The 25,777-nt window shown below is 60.2% G+C and overlaps 1 protein-coding gene across 1 annotated transcript in view; it reads right to left on the reverse strand.

Annotated features, from left to right (window-relative positions):
• Positions 1-3,244: 3,244 nt before the first annotated feature.
• ACSF3 (acyl-CoA synthetase family member 3) overlaps positions 3,245-25,777 on the reverse strand; it is a 58,604-nt gene continuing 36,071 nt past the window's right edge. The window contains exons 7-10 of the mRNA XM_057713093.1: positions 19,130-19,256; positions 12,366-12,500; positions 11,849-11,960; positions 3,245-8,636 (exon numbers count right to left, since the gene is read on the reverse strand). Of these exons, the coding sequence (XP_057569076.1) occupies positions 8,489-8,636; positions 11,849-11,960; positions 12,366-12,500; positions 19,130-19,256 (522 nt within the window). The 3' untranslated portion in view covers positions 3,245-8,488. The remainder of the gene's footprint in view (positions 8,637-11,848; positions 11,961-12,365; positions 12,501-19,129; positions 19,257-25,777) is intronic.

A 25,777-nucleotide genomic window follows, 5' to 3' on the forward strand; every position in this document is an offset into this window, starting at 1 on the left:
CCTGTGCCAGGCTCCCTCCAGGCTCTGAGACACCAGTCCCCAGGGACTCAGGCACCAGCAGACGCCAAGCAGCATGAAGGGGGCTCCCCCGCGGAGCCGGGCAAACGTTGGGGCAGATCCGGAAGGGTCCTGAACCCCGCCTGGCCCCCATGGCCTGGACGCAGCGGTGGGGCCCCGCAGAGGGCTTCCTGTCCCTTAGAGGGGTCCCAGGGTCAGAGGGGCGGCAGGGCGGGCCGGAGCGTGGGGAGCGCAGGGCGTCACTGCCCAGGTCCAGGCCGCGCGCGCCCTCTGGCGGCCACGGCTCAGCCCGGCGGGGCCTCCCCTGACGGCGCAGGTCTGGGCGGCAGCGTCAGGTCTGGGCGTCTTGCCAGCTCCGGAGCCCCTCAGACACACCCTGAACGGTCATTCTCAAACCACGTTTCTAAAGTCTCGGGTGCTCAAAAATAGGGATGGACAGACAGACAGACAGCAGAGAAGAGAGAAGCTGGAGGTGGGGGCAGCGCCCACCAGCCCTGCGGCCCCGAGGACCTGGGAGCCATGCTGGAGGCCCCGGGGTGGCGGGCTCTGTCCCAGCTTCCCCCAGGGCTGCCCCTGAGCTCCAGGCCCCCAGCTGCTGGGGCCGGGGCCCCTTCCTGGCCAGCAGCCCTGACACAGGGGATGCAGGGTCCGGCCACGCCGGGCGGCGCCAGCAGAGGGCAGTGCGGCTCCAGGGAAGGCCGGGGAGGCGGCGCCGTGGTCCCTCCGCTCGCCGGCCCAGCGGGCTCGGGGGCACGGCCTCCACCAAGCGGCACCTTATCGGCCGAGCCAGGCTGCCCCGCCAGAACCCCGAGCTCCTGAGGTCAAACTGGGCCTCGGGCCACGGTGAGGACCTGTGAGGTCCGGGGGGGCGGGCCTGGCCACACCGACGGGGGTGCAGGCAGGGCAGAGAACAGAGGGCTCTGGGCTCATACGGTCAAGCTTTAAGGCAATTTGTACGCGTCACTGTCCCCTCCAGAGGGTGGCTTCCATGGAAAAATTCAGTCCAGTAAAAACCTTCACCAAGATGATCGGGGCCACGGCACCCCTGCACCCCAAGACTCCAGGGCAGGGGTGCAGGCCCCCTTCCTTCTCATTCAGAGTCTCGGGGTGCTGAGGACCAGGAGGGGAGTCAGGGTGGCCGCCAGCCCCTGAGCTGGGAGCAGGGAGGGGAGGCACGGGCCCGGCGGTCGGTGTGAGACCCCCGAGGGGCGTGCACGCCAGGCCGGGCCTCTGACATCACCCGGTCACCGGCGTCTTCACTCCAGCCAGCCTGGTGAGCGGCTGTGCCTGTGGCCACTGGCAGACACTGGTGGAGCAGGGCGTGCGGGAAATGTCGTCGGGGAGGCCCTCAGAGCTGCCTGGGACCTGGCGGCTCTCGGCTCCGATCTGGGGCTCCTGGGCCGTAGGAGGGGCCGCAGCGAGCCTGTGTCCTGCACACACGTCGCGCTACAGTCCTCATGCGCCACGTCGTTGGGGAAACACGGATTGTAACCGCCCACCCGGGCCGGGCAGACAGTAACCATTTGCATGAGTTGGTTTACGACATGGAACCAACAGACCACCGCCAACCGGAAGAATACAGGAAAGGCCGAGAGGAAACGCCAGTCCACAGGTCTTGCCCACCTCCCACAATGCTCCCCTGCAGGGTCCATCTTGGCTGAGAGATGCGCACGCCACCGGAAAGGACCCTAAGTCAGAGTGACCGGCCAGAGACAACCCGGAAACCCACCCGTCACCTTAAAACCCGAGACTGCGAGCCCCGTGGCACAGTGTCCCCCAGGCTCCCTGACTCTCCTGCTCCCTCCCCGGGCGCCCCTTCCCAATAAAGTCTCCTGCTTTGTCAGCACGTGTGTCTGCTCGGACAATTCGTTTCCTACTGTTTGACAAGAGCCCCCTCTCGGGCCCTGGAAGGTCCCCCTTCCTGCAACAACGTCACATCCGTATCCTGGTGCACCACCCGGGCTGGGGAGGGTCCTTGTCTGGAGGCAGCTGGTGGGATGGGCTCCGGGCAAAAGAGGTTGCCCAGTGGCTGGTCCTTCCTGGCCTGGGGGGGGGAGGGGAGGGGAGGCCAGGGCTGTCCCCTGGCGCCGCAGGCTCCTAGGGGCTGCAGGGCACCCGTCCCCTTATCTGCCTCATGTTCCCACGCGACCCAGGGATGCCACCAGCGCAGCTGCCCGTGGGCACCTCCCCAGTCAGAGGGCCAGCAGGGGTGGAGGGATGCTGGCAGGGGAGGGGGACACACCGGGCCCCAGGAGGGGCTCCAGAAGGAGCGTGGGGTCCCCAAGTCCGCCCAGGCGGCACAGCCCCCGCCCGTCCCCCAGCCCACCCTTCTGGGCACCAGCGCCACTGTCTCTCAATCACTATCAAGGGGACTGGTGATAAACTTGGGACCAAAGAATCCCAAACAGCGGCATAAATCACATTAATGACCGTTCAGGTTACATCAGTGGCTGTACTAGACGAAGCTGCTGCCTCTCAGCCCCCCGGCCGCACACGCAGCGGGCGCTGCCCAGGCCAGGCTCTCCTGGGCCCGCTGTGCGTCCCTCTCCAGGGACGGGCCGAGGAGGAGGATGCGGGCGGGGTGGGCTCAGGGGCCCGGGCCCTTCCCGTTGGCCTTCCTCCTCCAGACAGAGGACCCAGGCAGGATAGCCGGGGCTGGAGGCCCAGGCCCCATCGAGCCGGGCCCAGCTTGCAGCCTCCTTGCCTCTTTGGGGAGGATCTCACGTTTCAGCCACGCTCCTTGGTCCCAAGACCCCGTTCTCTCCTGAAAGCTGGGAGCTGTGCACGCCTAGCAGGTGGCCCTGAGCGCCCACGTCCCCCCGTGCCGCACCCCAGCCCTCCCCCCACGTTCTCCATCCAGGCTGCGGAGCTGGCACTTGGACCTTTCAGACTCGCGTACACGCAGGCTCCCCCTCTGGCCAGTCCTCTCTCCGGTCCTGCGACCTTTACAGAACTGCTCTGGCCCCGTACCTGCCCCGGACCCTCAGGGCTCTGTCGTGGGCGTGGGAGTGAGGCAGACACTTGCTGGTGTCGAGGAGGAAGAACACCTTTCCAGCACCGGAGGAGCGGGGCTGCATCTTACGCCCAGACAGCCTGTCATTCGAGAGTGAGGAAAGGTAGAGACTCAGATACACACTCAGCGACGGTTCGGGACACAACTACTGCAGAGAATTATTCATTAAAATGAAATCCGTTGAGCTAAGAAGTTGATAAAAATGTCAGTAAATTTAATGATTGTGAAATCAAAGCCTATTAATTTTTGTGCCCAAAACAAAACAAAACTGAAACGTTACAGAAACATATAAAGATGGCAGAGGGGGAACCTCCCCTGTGGTCCACGGTTAAGACGCGGCACTCTCGATGCAGAGGCTGCTGGTTCGCTCCCTGGTCGGGGAGCTAAGATCCCACATGCTGCGCAGTGCGACCAGAAAAAAATTAAAGATTAAAAGGAAAAAAAAGATGGCAGGGGGCAGGTATTGGGAGGAGGTCACAGCCGTGGGGGGGAGCCCAGGCTGCACAGCTGTGGAGAGCCTAGACTTTATAGCAAGTATCCAAACGTTCTAACGGCACTCAAAAAACAGAAATAAGCAAAGAGAAGAAAGTCGAGACGTTTATGAATACAACAAAAGAGAAGGCAAAGCAACAAAGCCCACATCCCTAAGGCGGTAGCAGAAAACGCACACAGTGGTGGTGGGGGGGGATTGTAGAAATAAGTCCAAAGACAGGCGCTCACTACAGGGGAGCCTGGAGTTACGAACGCCAGGTCCAGCCGTGCTGCTCACGGGAGACAGTGAAGCCGCTGCGGGGGGCAGGGGGGGGAAGGAGGTACCCAGGCACGGACCGTTTAAACACCAGCCCAGAAGCCCACAGCTGACTGACCTCACAGCACATGTGGTCTAACGGGAACACTCACGCAGGAATGCTGAGAGAGACTAAGAATGCAGGATAACACACAGTAACGGACACGGCCGGGCCTGGGCGCCCCGTGATGGCGCGCAGGAGGCGGCGGTGCCTCGTGAAGGAGGACAAGCTTCTCTTGGGAGGAGCCTCGAATTTCAAAGCCCTGGACCCCCATGGCCCCTGTCCTGGGGTCACGACAGAGACCAGCGGGGAACCGGTGAACAGACGACGTGCTCCAATCATTCACTCACGGCTTAAGAGATTAAATCAAAACAGAAACGGCCCCGAGTCTGGAGCCGGGTGGGGAGGGGGGCGCCCAGATGGGCGTCGGGGGCACAGCCAGGTGGGAGCCCGTGAGGGTGGAGAAGCCACCAGGAGAAAAGAAGCTAAAGAAAGCAAATGAGATTAATGAGACGCAGACAAGATTAATGAGTGACTTGGCTACTAAACCTGAAACCTGGATGCAGCGCAGCTTCTACAGGAGATTCAGGTCATCAAACGGAAGTAAACTTTGAATAAACCAGTAACCACTGAAGAGCCCAAATCCGCCACCATGAAGAGGAAAGTTAGAAACTTACACTCGGCTAAAAATAACTCCATGCTTGTTTTGCTTTTGTGAAATATGCTTGCTGCCTGGAGAAAACAGGATGACCTAACAATCCAATGTAACTTTAAGATGTTTTGCGTTCTGCACCTGCTCTTGTAAGTTTCTGTTTGGAACCGTCCATGCTCTGTAAACATGTGCACTATAAAAGTAAAGCTCACCCTGAGCTCGGCATCCAGAAAGTTGGAGCCTTAGCTCGTCTGGAGCCACCGGCTTAATAAACCTGAGTTCTCCAACCCTCCGAGTGTGATGCTTGGTTTCTCAACAGACCAATTTCTGCCAACAACTAAAGACAGCCCGGCCAGAGGAGGCTGTGGCCTTGAGGCTGTTGCCCGTCCTCCTGAGCCTTAAGTAAGCCGGGCCCAACCCCACATCCAGGGCCCTACGAGGAGTGTGTTGGGATTCAGTCTTCCACGTTTGGCACACTGAAACCCGCTCTTTCCCCCTTTCCTGTCTGCCCATTTCTGTCCCGTCTAACCTTAAAAGAACCTAACTGTGGGAATGAGACCAGGCAATTGAAACTAACTCCTGACGTACGCTCTCCTGAATGCACACCACACCTGTCTAACCCGCTCATCCTTTCCCGACATGAAAGGAAGGAGGAGGAAGTAAATGAGCTGCTCTCCACCCGCAGCAGCCCCCTGAGCAGTCCTGCAGACCACACGGCAGGAGTGTACCTGGAGTCAGCCAGGCTGCTCGCAATGGGGAAGGACGCAGAGCCAACCTCCTGCCACTGTCCTCTGACTCTGCCCTCCTCTTACCCAGCAAGTCCATGTGCCCGCTGTACCCTGAGGCCACAATACCAAACGTCGGAGTGTGAGGCAGAGAAAGACGTACTGCAGGGCCAGGCAAGGAGCCGGGCGCATGCCCTACAAGACCCCGGAACTCCCTGAAGGGTTTCAGCAAAGCCCTTTTACTGGAAAGGTGCGGGAGGGGCGTGGTTAGTTCCAGGTGTCAGATCCTTTGTTCTCGAGTCGGGTCGGGTCACCGTTAGGTGATGACGTTCCAATAAATCTCCACCAAACGAATTTTATTCTCTGTTCTGACGAGCAGAAGGGAAGGTCCCAAGCACAGCTCTCACCCTCCGAGGTCCAGGCCTGGCTATAGAGGAGGGGGTCCCTGCAGGGGGAGGGGGGGCGGTTACCCCGCCCCGGAGCGTTCCTCCAGCACCCAGTCTGGTCCTCCCGCCCGTGCCCAGGCCTGGCTGAAGACGCAGCTCTCAGCTGCTGGTGCCTCAGGGCCAGGTCCCAGACTCTGCCCAGCCGTCCTCACTGAGGGAGCCAGGCATCCAGGACCCAAGTGGCCCTCAGGCTCCTCAGGCCACCCACACGGGGGGGGGTGGGGGCCAGGTGCCGCGGGCTGAGCCCCATGCAGACCGCCACTGCCACTCGGTCGTGGAGGTGGGGACGCAGGAGAGGGCCACCGTGGGAGGGCCTGGAGCCCTGCAGGACACCGCCCCAGCCTGTGCCCGGCCCCCTGCTCACCCACTGGCCTGAGGCTGGGGGGCCCCCAGGGAGAAGGCCTCTGGAGGACCACCCACCCGCCGACTGCTGGCTGAACGGGCCGCTACCCGTGCTCTAACCATCCGGGGTTCGCGGTCGGGTCTCGCCGTGACCGGTGCCGGGTAACGGCTGCTGCTAAAGGCTGCACGCTATCACGCGGCCGCCCCTCCCCACTGTTGGGGCCCCGGGTGACCGTGGGCCTGCGCGGGGGCCGGACATGGACAACCCTGGGCTCCTCAGGGGGTCCCAGCACCCGAAGGCGGCTGTGGGACCAGAGGCAGGGGCGGGGCCGGCTCCCTCGGGACAGCCTGCAGTTGTGGCTTCCACGCTCCTGAGCAGCTCAGGGGTGGGCTCTCTGTCTGGGGAGACTGGACCGGGCCTCCCGGAGACGGGCTGCCGGTGCCCGCGGGGCCAGGGCCGCCCCCTCCTCCTCGCCGCGCCCTCCCTGGGCTCTGCGCCCCACGGCACCGGGTCCAGCAGGCAGCTGTGCACCTTGACTCCCGTGGGGAGCAAAGGCCCCTGTCCTCAGTCAGAGCCCCGAGAGGGCAGCAGCCTCACGCCACAGAACAGGGAGACCAGGGCAGGGGCCGCTCCTCTCCTGGGCCACCCTCCGAGCATCCCACGTGGATGCGGAAGCCTGAGGAGCAAACGCACGCAGAGGGCGGCAGAGCCCTTGACGCCCTGCAGGGACGTGTCCAGAGGCAGGGACGTGGCAGGTGCGGACCCTCCACCGCAGGCCTTCCCTCCGCTCCGAGGAGGCGACTTCTCTGGAGCAGCTCCCACCAGGCGCCCTGTTCCTCCTGCGGCCTCGCGCTGTGCCCAGGGGCCCCTCCTAGAGAGATCCAAGCACAACAAGCTTAACGGAGCCCCCGGGTGCCCACCTACGGCTTCGGCTTGGGAGCTGACCGCAGAGCAACAAGGAGCCGCCAGGCTGAGGCATTTCCAGCCAGGAGGAACTTTCCGGAAGCCTTGGGACCCTCAGTCACGCTGGCTTAGCAAGCAGGGCTCTGCCCGTCGCCAGGGCCAGACCAGGGCCCCTGCGAGGCTGGGATGGACCGCCTGTGAAGAGCAGCAGAGGAGGACCCTGGCCTGAGGGCGGGGGCCGCCCCGGGGAGGTGGGGCGGGCAGGGGCCAGGCCACACGCTGCGTCCTGATGGAAGTGGTCTCAGGGCCTGTCGGCGTCACAGCCTGCTCTTGTTTTTTGTCGAAGATGACCGTTATTTTTCAGAAAGTACTTGGTACAGAGGACAGCAGAAAGCAGATGATGACGTGAACGTTCCTGGAATCAGATTTTCAGCGTTAAGACACCGTCAAACCAGTGGGATGAAGTAAAGAGCCGGTGACTTGGGAGCTGAGCCTTCCCAGGACTCGTAGGGCCCAGGCCCTGGGACAGGAGGACAGGAGGACAGGGGAGCCAGAGTGTCCAGCGCCGCCCCGCGAGGCTGGCCTGCAGCACCGGCGGGTGACCAGCACGTGTCCAGGCCTCAGGCAGGAGGGCGCTGGGGTGGATGGTCTTCCAAGCAAACGCCGGGCCGGGGGCCGGCCTCCGGCAGTCACAGGCCACACGCCCAGGGTGGGGGAGGGGCCCCGGCCCCCACGCGCTGCCCACCGGGGCCTCGGCGCTGTCCCGGCTCCCACCCAGCCTCCCCGTGACACCTGGGCCTCCCAGGGCACACCTGCCCCTGGCTGGGGACCTGGGGGCCGGGCAGCAGGGGCCGGTGGGGGGTCTAGGAAAGAGAGGGAGACTCTGGACAAAGATGGAAGGGAGCAGGGGCTGTCGCGGAGGGAGAAGCACAAGGGTGGGGCGGGGTCAAGGGTCAGGGGTCAGGGAGAGCAGCTGCGGGGCCACTCGGGGTCGGCCTCTGGCTCCTGAGCACTGTGGACTCTGTGTGAGGTCGGTGAGACGTGGGCTGCCGCCGCGACAGGCAACAGGGACCCCCTGGCCCGTCCGAGCGTGCCGACCCCTGGTCTAGGAGGTCCGCCCTGGCGGCCGAGGGTCAGGCACTCTGCCTCCCCGCCCTCCGCTCACACGAGGTGCGTCCCTGGCCCTGAAGACCTGGTCGGCCTCCTCCAGGGCCACGGGTGCCAGACACCCCACAGCCACGTGCTCGCGTGGTGGGAAACGCCCTCCCCAGGTGCCCAGGCCCGTTGTCCGCGTCCACTGGAATGACCGCCGCCCCACGCGCCACGTGTGCAGACCGTGCCCTCCCTGTGCCATGGACGGGTGCCACACAGGCCCAGGCAGCAGCACAGGACAGGCGTCTGCTTCTCTGAGGAGCCTTCATTGAGTTTCCGGGGGTGGGGGGGGGACCTGCTTCCCCAGGGACACCTCGGGACCCACAGGGACCCGGGGGTGGCGCTGCTGAGCACACAGGGCTGTGCGGTGTGATTGTGGCCGCGAGGCCGGGGCAGAGGGCACGGGGCGGTGTCCTTCCAGTCAGGCGTGGGCAGGCGGGAGGCTGGCTCACGGGTGCCCGGCCTCGGGGGCGCCCTGGTGGCGCGGGTAGAGCTGCCTGACGAGGTCACGCTTGTTCACCTTCCCCATCTGGTTCCGCGGGATCTCCTCCACCAGCAGGAGCTCCGAGGGCACTGCGTACGGGGCCAGGACGCCTCTGCAGAGACAAGCCAGGCCTGAGCGCAGGTGCCGCGGGGGCGGCTGGCACCTCCCCAGCAGGCCTGGCCCCACAAGGACACACCCTCTGTGCACCGGGGGCCAGGGTGAGCCTCAGTGGTGACCCGGCCCCCCAAGACCCCGCCCCGGAGCCCCTGAGCTGGAAAAAACGGGTCCCACCCTGCGGAGTGTCCACTGCAGCCCTGGCCAGACAGCCTGGGGAGCTGGGCAGGCACCTCACAGACCCCTGGGTGCCCTGACCACGGACGCCAGCCGGCACTGCCCCTCCCACACCAGAGCCTGGCGCCCCAGCAGTGGGAAGGGCCCGTGTGGGTCCAGGAGCTGGCCTGCACCCGGGACCCCAGGACGGGCACTGTGAGATGACGCTTCCTCCCGTGAATGGCCACGCGGTGGGCCCAGCCCCAGGCAGCTCTGGACACCACGCGTAGGCTTCTCCTGAGCAGGGCTGCCTCTGCCGGGGCCCCTCTGTAAGGACCCAGCAGGCACACAGGACGCTGCCTGGGCGGGGGGGCCCCGTCTCGGCCTCTTGGTCCACGGAGGCTCGACCCTGTGGCTGCTGCAGGTGACACGGACAGCGGCGCCACCAGGACCGCGTGGGGCCTGCAGGGATGGGGGCAGCCTCCACGGCTCAGGACGTGTGCGGCAAGGCGGGGGCAGGGAAACCCCACCCCCCTCGGCCTCAGCAGCCGGTGGCTGTGTCCACCTGCCCATAGGTTGCGAGAATCGCCGTTACCTCGGGGCAGCTCTGGCACAAATCGCCTGCTCCGGGCCGAAGGTCACAGCAGCTCCACCTGGGACACCTGCCCCCCGACTCCCCCCCCACAGCACCACCTCGCAGGCGGCGCCCACCTCCCCTCTGCCCGGGGGCGTGGAGCGGCTCTGGGGGTGGCCGCGAGGACGCAGGGCCCTGCACGAAGAGCAGGTGAGGTGGGAGTGGCACACGCACAAGAGCCCCGCCCACCTAGAAGCCGGAACCCACAGGCGGCCTGGAGGCCGCAGACACAGGAGCAGGGCCGCCAGCAGCTGAGCTCCTCACAGCGAGGATCTGTGGTGGGAGGGGCCGCCACGGGGGGAGCACCAGACACGGGAAACGTGTCATCTTTCTAATTAGCAAACCCCCTTTAAGAGATTACAGTTTGAACAAAAGGGTTAAGAACACAGCACAGGGGCTTCCTGGGTGGCGCAGTGGTAAAGAATCCGCCTGCCAATGCAGGGGACACAGGTTCGAGCCCTGCCCTGGGAAGATTCCACATGCCACGGAGCAACTAAGCCTGTGCACCACAACGATTGAGCCTGTGCTCTAGAGCCTGTGAGCCACAACTACTGAGCCCATGTGCTGCAACTACTGAAGCCCACGTGCCTAGAGCCCATGCTCTGCAACAAGAGAAGCCACGGCAATGAGGAGCCTGTGCACCGCAATGAAGAGTAGCCCCCGCTCGCAGCAACTAGCGAAAGCCCGTGTGCAGCAGCGAAGACCCAACACAGCCAATAAATACATAAAATAAATAAATTTATAAAACAAAACAAAACAAAACCCAACAACACAAATTTAAAAAAAGAAGAAAGAACACAGCACAGGGTTCGTGACAAACATAAAAGTAAAAGGTAAGAAGACAGCACACGGGGTGGGGGGGTGGGGCGGAGGCAGGACACGCGGCCGGGCCCTAACTCACAGCCACAAACAAGGAGCCGCAGCTGCAGGCGTGGAGGGATCTGTCTACAGCCTGCGGACCCGCCGCTTCCGAGAACAAACCCTGTTCTCCTCCGAAGGGCATCAGCTTCGCAACTGGCCTTGTAGGAAACTGGCAGGGCGGCTTCCAGGCAAAGGAGGCCCCAGGCAGGAGCCCAGGCAGGGCACGCAGGTGGGTCCGGAGCCGGCCCGACCTTCTGAAAGGAGGACACCCGTCCTCCCTCCACGGGGCAGGCAGCCGCAGGGTCCCCATCCAGGGACCGTCACAGGGAGGACACAAAGCGCAGGGCGCCGGCCGCATGGGGACTGCCGGCTGGCTGCCCACCCCAGGCCCACCCGGCCGGGAGCGTCTCCCCAGGGCCCTGAAGCCTCAGCACACAGCACCGCGCCGCCCCAACCTTCCCCCGGTTCGGGGTCTCAGACCCAGGCCCCTGCGGTGGGGGGACAATGGGGGGACGACGGGAGCCCGCGGCACGAGGGAGCGGGTCTGACGGCCGGGAGATCTGCTCTCAGCACAGGATGGCGCGGTCTTGCTTTTAACAAGGCAATTGTTTGACCAAAGCAACAAAGGCAACTAGAATCTTCTTTGCGCCTTCGTGCAACTGCAACCTTCCCACTGTTCTTGTGCAGATCCAGGGGGGTCTCACCGCCCAGCTGTGCGGCCTGATAAACAAGGCTCCCTGCTGCTCCTGAAATCACCTCAGAGGAGCCACACACATCTTCACACTGAGACGAGAGGCAACCCAACCGGGGCAGGCGGTGTGGAGGAGGGGCAGGAGAGGGACATCTTGGGTCTAAAGCAAGGGATCTGGGGATGCAACTACCAGGTCCTTTCTGAGCCCGTGGGACGGAGCTCCGCCTTCCACCAGACCCTCCTCCGGTCCAGGCCTGACAGGGACGGGCACCAGGCGCGGTGGGCACAGAGGACGGGCCTGTGAGCCTTGGGCTGCGCTGGGGTGGGGGTGCGGGCGGGGGCAGGAAGCTCTCTGGGGAGGTTCCAGGCGAGGTAAAGAGAAACCACTGAAGACACAGGTGAGGGCAGGGCCTGCCGCGTGGGGAGGGCTCCAGCCTGGGTCCGCCAGCGAGCACCCGGGGGCCGTGCGATGCCCTGGGCTCGGCGTGTGGTTCGGGCCCGTGGCGCCCCCGCCCGCTCGGCCCGCCCCGGGGCCCCGGTCCCGTCAGGATCCCTCTGAGCCCGGCTGCCGGGAACGGACCCTCCCTGACAAGGTTCCTCCTACAGCCCAGAGAGGACGCACTCGCTCACCGCGGGACCCTGTCCACCTCAGCCCCGGCTTCGGAGGCTCAGCCCTGAGTCAGCGGTGGGGGTCCCACATCTGCTCCCGCCTCACGGCTCAGCTTCCCTGGGGCCCTTCACACACATGTACCTGTCTGTGTGTGTGTGTGTGTGTGTGTGTGTGTGTGTGGTGGCGGGCACAGCTCCTGGAAGGACCGCGGCACCGGGCCCCCAGGCCGCCCCCAGACCCCGCCTGCCCGGCCCTCACCTGGCCCACTCTTTGAGCTCCCTGTGGGACAGCGAGTGTCCCTCTTGAAGGGTCACCACGGCGGTGACCCGCTGGCCCCACGTCATGTCTGGAACTCCGATCACAGCCACGTCTGTGGAGGAAAGGGGCGGGGGACCTCAGAAACACGCGAGGGTGGGCACGGTGGGCTGCAGGGCAGTGGGCACGGAAAGCCCAGGACCCGCCGCCCCGGAGAACTCCGCCCAGCGGCCAGAGACGGGGGGACACAGCGCCCCTGAGGGGCCAGGACGCCACCATGACTGAGCACGGGGTCACTGCCTGCTCCTGGCCAGACCGGACCAGGCCGGGGGCGGGGGAGCGGGGAGGGGACAGGAGGGCAGGCCCTGATGGTACCTGGCTCCCCCGCTGGGTACCTGGTCCCCATTTTGCCAACAACACACACTAAGGAAGACACACATGCACCGGTCCTGAGACAGCCCAGCTGGCTACGTGCAACTGTGTCAACTGAAGGTCGGGGTCCGGGCGCCGGGCCGCTCACCCGTGATGCTGGGATGGGCCAGCAGGAGCCGCTCCACCTCCAGGGCGCTGACCTTGTAGCCGCCGGTCTTGATGATGTCCACGGACGTGCGGCCGCGGATCCAGTAGCTGCCGTCCTTGAACACGGCCGTGTCACCTGGGGAGAGGCTCGGGTCAGCAGGAGGTGCCTGGTGCGGCCGCGGGCAGTGTGGCCGGGGCTGCACACGCACGTGAGTGCCGCCCTCCCTGGCACACGTGGCCCCGTGTCTACAGCATCAACAGCTTTCTGGGACACGGTGGCAAGAGCCACGCGGAGGGCCTGGACCTCGCGCGATGCGGACGCCGGATGCCTCTGCGGCCGCGCCCCTGGGTGGCTGCATCCCACAGGGACGGGCAGGACCCCGTGAAATAGCCCACGGTTCCTCAGGACCACGGAGGCAGGACACAAGAGCATCGGGGCTTCCCTGGGGTCCCGGCCACAGCAGGGCCCTTTCCCCACGGGGCTCCGGGCCACGCGCAGTCTCACACGGGGGGTTTGGCAGGAGGAAGGGACCCCTCGCCCCCGCTCAGTGCAGCTGCTTCCCCCCCATTTCTCCTGGACACGGTCCTGGCGGGAGCCCTGCCCAGCTGAGGAGCCACACGGTCCCGTCTCAGGTGGCGCCGGAGACCCGATGCCCACCCAGCCCTCGGCGAGCAGACCAGCGGGTGGGATGAGGTCAGCGAGGGCCACACGCCGGCCAGGGTATCGCGGGCGAGGGAGGCGGGGCTGAGTGTGAGCGCGCACACGGGGATGCCCACCCGGCTGAGCTGTGCTGAGGCTTCGCCATCTGCTCACACACCCCACGCTTCATGCGGGAGATGAGCTGGAATACGTCTCCAACACGCCACGAGACGGCACGCCGGCCGACACCTGAGGCCCATCCACCAGCGCGCGCTCCTGGCAACCCGCCGCAGGCACCCCAGCCTACTAAACAAGACGGACGGCGGTGCCCGGCTGGCTGCCGTGGGCTGCGGCACAGCCAGAGCCGGGCTCCGGAGGGGTGGGGCCTCCTGCCCGGCAGGAAGCAGAGGAAGGAGAGGCACCGTGGTCCCTGCACAGTGTGACGCGTGACGGGGCGGGCGGCCGACCGGCAGGAGAGGGCACAGACGTGGAGTGACAGGCGGGCCGCAGGGACGGGATGCAGTCTGCTCCCACCCCGAGAGGCCCACCGGGACCCCTCTCCCAGTCCTGCTGTGCAGCCCTGGCTCCAGCCACGTCCCCTCCACGCTGGACGGCCGTTGGGTCTCCCGACGGCTTCCCAGCCATCAGACGCCAGTCCCTTAAATGCACCCGATGGCCCAGCCCAGGCTGTCTGGGCTGCCCCCATCCAGGGTGAGGCCTCGCTGGGCCTCAGGTCCCTCCAGCAGCGTCCAGACCCTGTTCCCACTGGCCTGCCCTGCCCTGGGCTCCATCTCCTGCCCCAGTTCTGCCAAGGACGCCTCCACTGCCCACACCACGGCCGACACGGCCTTGGGGCCCCCGGCCGCATCCCCTGCACCCTCTTTGCTCCCCCCGCAGCTGCACCCACACGCCCTCCGGCAGGCCTCCCGCCCTCGCCCCGGGGGCACGCACCCCCCACCCCATCTGCGCGACCCCTTCGCTGCCCCGTGCTCAGACATCACGTGTCTGGTGTGTCCAGGTGCCCCTCCCCGCACGCCAGCTCACAGTGACACCCGCTCAGGCTGACCTCCGCCAGCCAGATGAAGAGCAGTGAGCACCAGCATCTCTCCTGAGAGAAGCCAGGCACCCCAGCGGCAGGGCTGCTGCTGAGGACACACGGACGTCGTACCGGGGGCCGTTGGGGGTCTGTGTGCCGAGTGAGGAGCGGCCCCACGGGAGAGCCCCGCTGTTCCCCGGGACCACCGTCGGGCAGGGTGTGACGACAGATGTCAACTCCGTCCTGGATCCCCCGGGGGCCTCAACGTGGTCACACGTCCTCGTGAGAGGGGGCGGAGGGAGACGTGAGACACAGAGGACCCAGGAGAGGCCCCGTGAAGACAGAGGCAGAAGGTCCCAGCGGTTATGCACCCTCACACGTGGCCGCGCGGAAGGCCATGGAAAACACTAGAAGGAGCATCAGACACAACTTCCCGGAGCGGGAGCCTCGCCTGAGCACACAGCTAGCTCTCCCTTCTCGAAAAAAATCAACAGCAACTGTTGCTGTTTTTTTCTTTTTAAGGCACAAAGCTGTGCACAGGGCAACAGGGGAGGGCGTGATGGTGAGAAAACGGGCAGCTGAAAGCACATGAACAGACCCCACGGGCTGGAGGGAGGCCGGGCTGGCGGGCGCCCTGGGGGAGGCGGCGGAGGACGGGCGCGTGAGGAGCAGGGGCACGGCCCTCAGCACGCGGCTGCGCTGATGGAGGAGGGAGGCGGGTGGATGGCAGCACGCGGGCCGGGCCGAGAGCGGCGGTGGCCTGGTCTCCCCACCCCCTCTTCCTGCTCTCAGCCCCTGACCCCCGCCGGCCTCGGAGGGGATGACACCAGCCATCCGTTCCCGGAATCTCAAGACGTGGTCTCCAGAGGGCCAGCGAGAGGCGGACATCAGAGCCCCCCAAGGCGCGGGGCCCGTCGACGTCAGGGCTCTCGGGGCAAAGGGAAGGCCCTCTAGAACCCCAGAGGGGAAAGGTCACGAAGTGCCAGGCACACGTGGCTGCAGCCGAGCACCCGTGGATGCCCGACACCAGCAGAGACAACGTCCAGCGCAGACTCCCGCACCAGCCCAGCCGGGATGCGGGCACCGCAGACACGCGCTCTCGGGGGCGCACTGCCCCCTGCCCAGCCTCAGGGGACTCCTGGGGAACGCAGCCGCGAGGAGGAGGAAGGAGGTGGGGGGGTCTCTGGAGGGGACAGGAGCCTGGAGCAGACAAGCCCTCCCCCCTCGGGAAGCGCTGCGGCGCCCACACAGCTCAGCCCTGAACGTGCATCCACGGGGGTCGGGCTGCCCCTGGGCACCAGGATGGCACAGCTGGGGCACGAGAGCTGCACGCCCTTCTTCCCGGACCAGACAGACCGCTGGCGCCTTCCAGCGGCGCATGGGGAGCCTTCATAAAAACAAAGACTTTCTGCCCAGAGGCCTGGGGCCGGCCGGGCAGACGCAGAGGCAGGCGCGCGGCGGGGGGGGGGGGGGGGGGGGGGGGGTCACGCCCCCCGTCCACGCAGAAGCCCCTCCAGGCGGCTTGGAGGCTTCACTGCGCGAAGCAGAGCCGGGCGTTTCAGGAGAGCCAGTAGGAGCAGATCTTGACGACCGCCAGGGAACAAAGGGTTTTCAAGTAAAATACGAAGCAAAACACACACAAAGGGACGACCCCTGGACAGGACCGCGACACATCCACAGCCCCCTACACAGACAGGCCGAGCCCCAAGGGGCGGCGGGGGCTGGGGGGGGCCCTGCCCGGGGGCGCTGGGCGTGCGCGGCCAGCAGACGTGAGGGGGGTCGCCAGCCTCCAGGCACACGCGCTGTCACACCCGACGCGAAGCACCGGTCCCCTCTCTTCACACGCCGCCTGACTCCTAGCCACTGTCGAGCAAAACAGAAGCCCTGCCTGTGGGAGGAGCAGGTCAGAACGCAGGGCGGCTCCGCCAGAGCAGCTGGGCAGGAGGACGGGGTGCAGGCGGGGCCTTCGTCACGAGAGCTGGGAACATCTTACACTTCTCGGTTGGTAAGAGGACGAAGCTTACTGGGCAGACGCTGGCAGAGAGAAAACAAAGCAACAGATGGCGGCTGCTAGCGTCCTGGGCTCGGCAGCGCGAACCCACGTGTCGGCCACACGCACACACGGACACATGTGTGGCGCATGCCCGCAGGGGCTCCCGCAGGCCCGGAATCACGGAGTCGTGGTGGCGAAAGGGCCACGACCCTCCACGGTTCGCACGCACCACGAGCCCAGGGTGGAACAGGGGGCTCCCCCGCCGTTTCCTCTAAGGAAGACTCCCCGGAGCCCTCCTGACACGCAGCCGGCCCGTGGGCGCCAAGTGCCACCTCGCAGCACCGAGCGGCAGCTTCGAAAGAATCTCTGCCAATTTGGCGCAAAGAGTCTGTTTCCATATTTGCTCTTTCACCCCCAGAAGCGAAACATTCTGCGTGTCCTATGGCCAACTGCGTTTCCTCCTGCCCGGCCCCGCCCATGGCCGCGGCTTGTTCCTCCTCAGGGCCCACCCCCTCGGCCCAGGCCGGCCTCGCGTCCTGCGCCCACCGACTTCTCCGCAGCCCCCCGCCCCGCGCCGCCAAGCCTGCAACCTCGGCCATGTGTGCGCCAGGCCACGTGTGCGCCATGCCACTCTCTCCTGTCTTCTGCTGGTGAGTCTCTTTTTTTCTTGAGATAAACAGCCTTTAACGTTTTTCTCTGATATTAAGATCATGTGCTTGTTACAGAGAAACCAGGGAGTGAGCTCAGGACCAAGACGCCTGCTAGCATCCTGGTGGATTTCCCCCAGTCACCCGAACGTCTTCCACAAACGTGCCGATCTGTCCTCAGGAGACTGTCGTTCACTGCGTCACCTTCTAACAGTAAACTGTGTGAGGAGATCTCCTTGGGAACAGGGCGGAGATGCCACTTCTGCTTCCTCGTGTCCAGTCGCCAATATCTCCTGAACCCCGGGGGCACGAGGAGCTGCTGCGTGGCCCAGTGCGTGCCCGTGTCCCCACGTCCCTCCCAAGTCCCTATCTCCACCCTGTGTCTTCATCTCTGTCCCGAGTCCCCATCTCCGACCCAAGGGTCAAGGTAAAGCCCTGAGCGGCGGGGCTCCTAGCTCCGCCGTCTCCCAGCCGCAGGCAGCACGGGGGCCCGCGTGTGGAAGATTCTCTCCGGGCCTGGAGTGCTCAGGGGGAACGGGGTCAGGGCTGCCGGCAGGGCGCTTCTGGACCGAGAGCTCTGATTTCCTGCCTGAGCAGCAGCCAGGACCCTGGTGCTAGCAAGGAGCTCCCTGGTGACGGAAACCAGGCTTCGCGCACGGCGGGGAGGGCGGCCGTGGCTGGCTTGGCCGAGGGTGGCCTCTCTCCTCTCGTCCAGACGCGGAGGAGACCTCTGAAGAGAAGCCGGCCGGACGCGGCCCCTCTCCAGCCCGGGCCAGAATCTGTGTGGCAGCAGTTTAATTCCTCCTGATTTCTATGTAACATCAGGCTCTCCCCGCAGGAGCGGCAGCTGCGAGCTGACTGCCGTGCTCATTACGCAGCCTGTATCGCTAATGGCCTGTGACAAAGGCGCGCGGCTTCCAGGCCTCGCCCCCGAGAGCCAATTAAACACACAGATTCCCTTCCTGTTTGCTGTGCATTACAATGAAATTAAACTGAATTTCAAAATCATTTTCTCCTAAAGACATCTCTTTACGATAATTAATGCACGCTATTCCTTTCAACTGAAATATTCATCACGACCGGGGACTGAAACGTTCTACCGCTGCCTGCGCCGCACTTCGCGGCGCTGCCGGCCCGGCGTTCAGCGAGTCCTGCTATCGGCAAAATCCACAGGGCTTTGGTTCCTGTGCTTTTAAAGAAAACACACTGCAGCTCTTTAGCTGAATTTAATAAATGAAGATGACCACAAAGCGAGTCAGATTTCCAAGTCAGGATGCTGAGGAGGGACCCGTGGAAAAGCAAGATTCGTTCAAAAGCACTATTTCTTAAACACTGCATCTGAAGGACAATAATAGAGGTTTGCTGCCACCAGGCCGGCCTGACGAACCCGACACGCGTAAAGGGGGGCCGGCGTGCCCGTGAACGCGCTGCCCGACAGGTGGCCCGGGCTCCTGGGCCCCAGCCATCCGACACAGGCCTCCGCTCTGGGAGGTCCCCCAGAGAACCCCTCATCGGCCCCTTCCCCCTCGAGCCCCCCCTGACGCCCCCACCCCCACGCCGGCTCTGTCACCCGGTGACCTCAGGCCCACAATGGCGGCAGACTGGAGGTGACTTGTGTCCTTACTGAACCATGCTGCCTGAGCCCGTGGAGAAGACACGTGTGCGGTGTAAGCCGGGAGCGGTTCCCCGCGGGGGTCACCAGGCCGAGGGCACGCCCACCACCCGCCTCCTCTCCCGGCCCGCCAGACGCACCCGGCACCCGCTCCGGGCCGCCCCAGCCCAGCCTCTCTCCGCAGCTCTGCTGCCCACAGGAGAACGAGCAGGAGCTGCGTTTCTGACTGTGAGGCTGTCATGTGATGACGGGGACAGGCCTTCCTTTTTGGAAAATGCTGCTTTAAGATTATTATTATTAAGATTATTTTGGAATAATGCACGTTCAGTATGAAAGTTTTAGAAACACAGACAGGCGATGAGAAAAGGAGAGGCCACGCGGACCCCTCCTCCCGGCCGTCAGGAACGGCTGCTCTGGTGTGACCCGGGCAAGCGCACAGCAGACAACCAGCACACCTGCAACGTGAATGTTCCCGATACACAGCACGGGGCGGGGGCCGAGCAGGGTCTCCGACGTGGAGGGCAGCGGCCACGCGGGCAGGGCTCCTGACCCACGGGGGGCAGACGCATCGCCCCACACAGGGCTGCTGGGCGGAGGAACAGGGCGGGAGCCTGGCTCTGGGGCCGGGGCCGCTGGCACCCCTGGAGATCACGGCCTCGGGATCTTCCTTCCAGAGGCCACAGGGGGCTGGTGTGCAGTGTGTGGGGGGGTGCAGTTCTGAAGACAGGAGCCCAGATTACACCCCCGCCCATCGCTGCCCTCCAGGGGGGTTCTCGGGCTGTCCCGGTGCAACGGTGCCGGGTGGCCCTCCCGTCGCCTCTGGACCCTCCCTCCTACCTGTTTTGAACCAGCCATCCGAAGTGAAGGCGGTTTTCGTTTCCTCTGGCTTGTCCCAGTATTCCCGGAACACGGAGGTTCCCCTGACCTGGAGCTCCCCTTCCTTCTCCTCGAACCCTGGGGTCACCTGTGGCGGGAGAGAAAGGGAGGCATCAGAGCTCGCCCCTCCTGGGCGGGTCTCCACCTGCCCCGGCCCCTCCCGAGGCCCACACGGCTCTCTTGAAGTCGGACACTTTGGTGGGAAGGACAGCAAACCCAGCGTTCCGTGCCCACCTCGGTCACGCGGCTGCCGCCTCTGTGCCTGTCCCGCCTGGGGGGCTGTCCACCTCCCGTCCCCAGAGCCCGCTGCCCAGCCCGATGCGCCTGTCTGTCCACCTCTAGAGGCCATGCTCCTGCAAATCTCAGTCTTCAGGATGTTTCTCGGAGCGACTGCAGACACGGGAGACGTAGGCAGCTGCCCACACCCACTGTGGCTGCTGGAGGAGCTCGGGGTTGCGGCTTCGCGGGGCAGGAAGGGAGCCCCCAGGGCAGCCAGTCATGGGAGGAGGAGCCGGGCGCCTAGGAGACCGCGGGCCGTGGTGCAGGGAGCTCAGCGTTTCCCTGCTGTGAACACGGCGAGGGCGGGGAGGGGACTGGGGTTAGAGGACACGGAGCCGGCCATCTGTGATGCCAGGAAAGGAACCGGCGAACCCGCATCACGCACCGTGGGGCCCCGTGTGCCCCCGGGTGCCCTCACTCGCAGTGCACTCACGGCGTCGCTGACAGTGACAAGGGACAGTAGCTGTGACCCACGCGATGGAGCCCCCCCAGGCCTCTCAGCGCGTCAGCTCCCACCGGGACCGGCTCTTCTAGGGGGAGAATATCCCCTCTTCTAAAGAAAAGTCAGAGCCCCTTTGAAATGTGCTGTGAAATCGTGAGTCGTCTGAGGCCTGGACGGCAAGCTGAACACCCAGGGCCGGCCCAGCAGGCGGAGGGCGAGGAGAGCCGGCCCCACGCAGCGCTGCTCCCCGAGCCTTGCTGTCCACTCACCAGCCCGGTTCTCACACAGGAGTGACGTCACCCGAGGGGAGTGGGCTGCACGTTCTCGGCCCAGCCGGGCTCCCGCCATCAGCCTGCTCGGAGGAGGTGTTTGTTTTTTCAACTAAACGGCAGGCTTTATTTGTATTTCACCATTTTTTCCACTGCCGTCCTTCACCTGCTCCGCGGCCAAGGCCAGCCTGTCCACGGGGCGGCACACCTGCACGGCAGGTAAGCACAGCAAGGCAGAGGCTGTGAAAATAAACTGACACGGAACCCAGCCCCAGAGATGGCAGGTTGGAACTTGCAGACTTAAGCCAACTAGAAAACAGTGAAACAAAAATACCAACGTGCTCCACTGGACGCGGACAAGGTCCAGAGTCTCCTGACACAGCACTGAAAACGTCCAGGACACGACACGAAGTTGCTCGGCACATGGGAAGCCAAGAATGTGTCAGCTCCTATGGGAAAAGGCCATCGGTGCAGGACAACACCAGATGGCACAGGTGCTGGGAGCCCCTAAAAGATGTGGAAGTGCCGTTACCAGTGTGCTCCAACAAGCAAGGGCACACGCTGCGAGTAACGGGAACAGAAAGTCTCACGAGAGCAGAGCCCTAGAGCAGAACCAAATGGAAATTTTAGAATCGAAAAATACAACAAAAAAGGGAAAAACTTGCTGGATGGGCTCAACAGCAAAACGGAGGTCACAAAGGCAAGACTCTGAGAACCTGAAGACAGATCAATAGAAATTACCCCATCTGCACAACAGAGGAAAGACTATTGTAAAAAATAAACAGGGTCTCAGGAGCCTAGACCAATACCACAAGGGCTAATATTCCTGCTACTGGATTCCCAGAAGAGAAGCTAGGGACTGAAAGATATTTGATAAAATGTGGCTTAAAACTCTTCAAGTGTGGGGACTTCCCTGGTGGCGCAGTGGTTAGAATCTGCCTGCCAACACAGGGGACATGGGTTTGAGCCCTGGTCTGGACAGACCCCACATGCTGCGGAGCAACGAAGCCTGTGCACCACAACTACTGAGCCTGTGTTCTAGAGCCTGTGAGCCACAGCTACTGAGCCCAAATGTCACAACTACTGAAGCACATGTGCCTAGAGCCCGTGCTCTGCAACAAGAGAAGCCATCACAATGAGGAGCCTGCGCACCACAACGAAGAGCAGCCCCCTCTCACCCCAACTAGAGAAAGCCCACATGCAGCAACGAAGACCCAATGCAGCCAGTAAATAAATAAATAAATAAATTTATCTAAAAAAAAAAGGAAAAAACAGAAAACTAGAGTCTTCTCCTATTAAAAAAAATTCTTGTTTGGTGAAATACATAAATGTACAGATTCAAGAAGCTCCATGAACCCCAAACAAACCCAAAGAAATACAAGCCCAGACACATCACAATCCCATCAGTGGAAACTAAGAAGAAAGACAAAAGTCTTGACAGCAGAGCATAACTTAGAGGCATTCAAATGACTACTGACTTCTCAGCAGAAACAATGGAGGCCAGAAAAAAGCGGAGTAACTTTTTTTTTCAGTGTTGAAATCACTGTCAACCCAGAATTCCAAGTCCAATTAAAATAACCTGAGGAATGAAGAGAAAGCAAGGACATTCTTAGATGAAGAAAGAAGAGACTTGTCATCAGCAGATCTGACCTAAAAGTGCGGGCCACTCAGGCTCCTGAACCTCCTCCCGGGCCCACCTGTGCTCTTCCTACGAAATCCGGTGTTGGCAAGAACGCAGCTGGGTCGGCTCAGTGACGCCCCCCTCCCCCCCGATATCTGCTCGCCCTCCTGTCTGACGGGGTGCCCTCCCCCCCCCACCTCGCAGGCGATGTCTGACCACCTGGCCTGCCTTCAGTGAAGACCCTGTTAGGTCGGTTTAGCCAGAGTCCCCCGACGCCTGAGGTTTCCTTTCAGTAAATGTCACCCCACTGCTGCCCGGCTGCAAACCCCCACTTGCCGACGCTATATCTGGAGCTGAGCCCAGTCCCTCTCCCCTCCTGCAAGTCCCGCTGCAGTGGCCCCGACACCCACAGTGACGGTGCTGAGCTGGCCGTCATCTTCAACACGAGTAGTGATTAATTCTTCTCCGACTATACAGGGAATAGGAGTTCTATGTTCTTCTGGAAGTGTCAAAATGTTGAGTCCAGGGACTTCTCTGGTGCCGCCATGGTTAAGAATCCGCCTGCCAATGCAGGGGACACGGGTTCAAGCTCTGGTCTGGGAAGATCCCACATGCCGAGGAGCAGCTAAGCCTGTGCGCCACAACTACGGAGTCTGTGCTCTAGAGCCCATGAGCCACAACTACTGAGCCTGAGTACCACAACTACTGAAGCCCGTGTGCCTAGAGCCCGTGCTCCACGACAAGAGAAGCCACCACACTGAGAAGCCCATGCACTGCAATGAAGAGTAGCCCCCACTTGTCGCAGTTAGAGAAAGCCCAAATGCAGCAACGAAGACCCAACACAGCCTAAATTAATTAATTAATTAATTAAAAAATGTTGAGTCTAAGTAGATTTCAAAAAGTGGAGTATGTATTTAGTAGTCCCCAGAACAACTACTAAAAAATGATAAGACATATGTTCAAAAACTCAACAGATAAATGAAAATGGAACACTAAAAAACTGACCCCAAAGCAGGCAGGTAGAGGGAAGCCAAGCAATGAGAAACCAAGGGACAGGACGGTAAGCAAATAACAGATTCAAACATATCAACAGTCACATGATATGCACATGGTCTAAACATGCCAACTGGAAGACAAACTTCGGATTAGATTAAAAAACATACATGATCCAACTATGTGCTGTCTATAGGAAACTCACTTCAAATACAATTACACGGTAGGTTAGAAGCAAAGGGATGGAATAACATACACCACGCAAACATCGATCAAAAGGAATGGAAGTGGCCATATCAATACCAAACAGAATAGACTTAACAGCAGAATGTTACCAGCAGTGTTTATACGATGATGAAAGTCCATTCACCAAGAAGGCATAGCGACTACATAAACGTGTATTCACCAAGCAGCAGACTTTCAAATTGCATGAAACAAAAAACTGAGAGGAGAAACAGACGAACAATAGCAGCTGGGGAATTCAACTCTCTTCACTCGGTACTAGAACCAGCAGTCAGAAAATGTGCACGGACACGAGAGACCCACACACCACAATCAACCAGCTTCAACTCACTGACATTTACACCCCAATCAAAACCGGCAGGACACACTCTGGTCAAGTGCACTCAAACAGCCACCAAGAAAGGCCACGTTCTGGGCCATAAAACACAGCTTAACAAAGTTTAAAAAATGAAATAATATCACGTATGTTTTCTGACTGTCATGGAATTAAACTAGAAATTGACAGAAAAATTTTCAAATACTTGGAAAATAAACAGCACACTTCTAGATTATACATGAGTCAAGAAGAAGTCTTAAGGAAAATTAGAAAATTAGAAAATATTTTGAACTGAATAAAAATTAAAACAAAACATCAAAATTTCAGAAGTATAGCTAAAGCAATGTTTAGAGGGAAGTTCATATCATTAAATGCATATGTTAGAAAAAGAGAAAAAAATCTCAAATCAATAACCTAAAATTTTACCTTAAGAAACTGGAAAAAGAGAAAACTAAGCCAAAAGCAAGTAGAAGGAAAGAAACAATTAAGATAAAAACTGAAACCAATAAAAATTGAAAAGAAGGTCTCCCCCAGTGGTCCAGTGGCTAAGACTCCGCCTTCCAAAGCAGCAGGTGAGGGTTTGGTCCCTGGTCAGAGAACTAAATTCCCACATGCAGTGGGGTGCAGCCATAAATTCAAAAAAAAAAAAAAAAAAAAAAGAAAGAAAAAAATTAAAAGACAAGAGCAATGGAGAAAATTCCATGAATCTTGAAGTGAATTCTCTGAAAAAAGATTTTAAAAATGGATAATCTTCTAGCAAGAATAACAAAAAATAAATAGAAGACACAAATTATCAATATGAGTTGTGGGAAGGATATCACTTTAGATTAAGCAAACATTAAAAGGTTGATAAAGGCACACTATGAAAAACTCTATGCATATAAAGTATTAAATTTCTCAAAAACCACAATCTACCAAAACTCACCCAAGATGCAATAGATGACCTGAATAGTTCTATAACCATTAAAGAAACTGAATTCATAGTTAAAACCTCCCAAAAAAACAAATCTCTAGGCCCAGACGGTTTCAGTGCAAATTCTATAAAATATCTAACACCAATTATATACAGTCTTCTCCAGAAAATAAAACAGGAGGGAATGCCTCCTAACTAATTTTATAATGCTAGCATTACCTTGATACGCAAATCAGAAAAAAAATACAAGAAAACTACAGACCAAAATCTGTCATGAATACAGATGCAAAAACCCTCAACAAAATGTTAGTAAAGCAAATCCAGTACTATATAAAAAGAATGATACACCATAAGCAAGTGATGTCTGTTCTGGGAATGCAAGGCTGGTTCAATATTAGAAAAATCATTCAGTGTAAATATGAAAAACTCATTCATATGAGCAGCCTCGTGAAGAAAAACCAATTAATGCAAAAAAGACATTTGAAAATATCCAAAATCCATTCACGATTAAAAAAAACTCTCAACTTATCAAAAATTGAATGGAATCTACAAAAAGCCTACAGCTACCGTCATGCTTAATAATGAAAGACCACATACTTTCCCCAGAAGAGCAGAGAAAGGACAAGGACAGCCACTCTCACTATTCCTAGGTGACTTCATACTGGAAATCCTAGTCAGGGCAATAAGGCAAGAAAACAAAATAAAAGGCATACAGATTGGAAAAGAAGAAATAAATCTGTTCTATTTGCAGAAAACAATTGTATATGTAAAAAATCTCAAGGAATTAAAAAAAAACCCTTCTAAAACTAAAAAAATGAATTTACCAAAGTTGCTACAAAATACAAAGTCAATAGACTAGAACCAATTGTATTCCTATATACTAGTGATAAACAAGCAGAAACAAAAACCCAAAACATTCTATACTTACAATCGTTGAAAGAGAAGAGAAAAAGGAGGAGAAAGAGATGAAGAGAAGAGGAAATACTTAGGTATAAATCTAACAGAACATGTCCAGGACCAGCACGCTGAAAATCTCACACATACACACCCCACACACACCCCTAAAGCAGACCTAAGTAAATGGAGAGGTTACCACATTCACAGATTGAAAGAGTCATAAAAGTAAAGATGTTAATTCTCCCCAAACTGATCTATAGATTTAATGCAACTTTGACCAAGATCCCAAAAGGGTTTTTTTGTAGATATAGATAAGATATTTCTAAAATTGGTACAGGCAAGCAAAAGAACTAGAATAGACAAAAAAACTTTGAACAAGAATGAAGTTGATAGAGGATTTCCCTGGTGGTGCAGTGGTTAAGAATCCATCTGCCAATGCAGGGGACGTGGGTTCAATCCCTGGTCCGGGAAGATCCCACATACCTCAGAGCAACTAAGCCCATGTACCACAACTACTGAGCCTGTGTGCCACAACTACTGAGCCTGTGTGCCACAACTACTGAAGCCCGAGTGCCTAGAGCCTGTGGCACCACTGCAATGAGAAGCCCGTGCACCTCAACGAAGAGTAGCACCCCA

This window comes from Hippopotamus amphibius, chromosome 16, assembly GCF_030028045.1.
Source record: "Hippopotamus amphibius kiboko isolate mHipAmp2 chromosome 16, mHipAmp2.hap2, whole genome shotgun sequence".
Lineage (NCBI taxonomy): Eukaryota > Metazoa > Chordata > Mammalia > Artiodactyla > Hippopotamidae > Hippopotamus > Hippopotamus amphibius.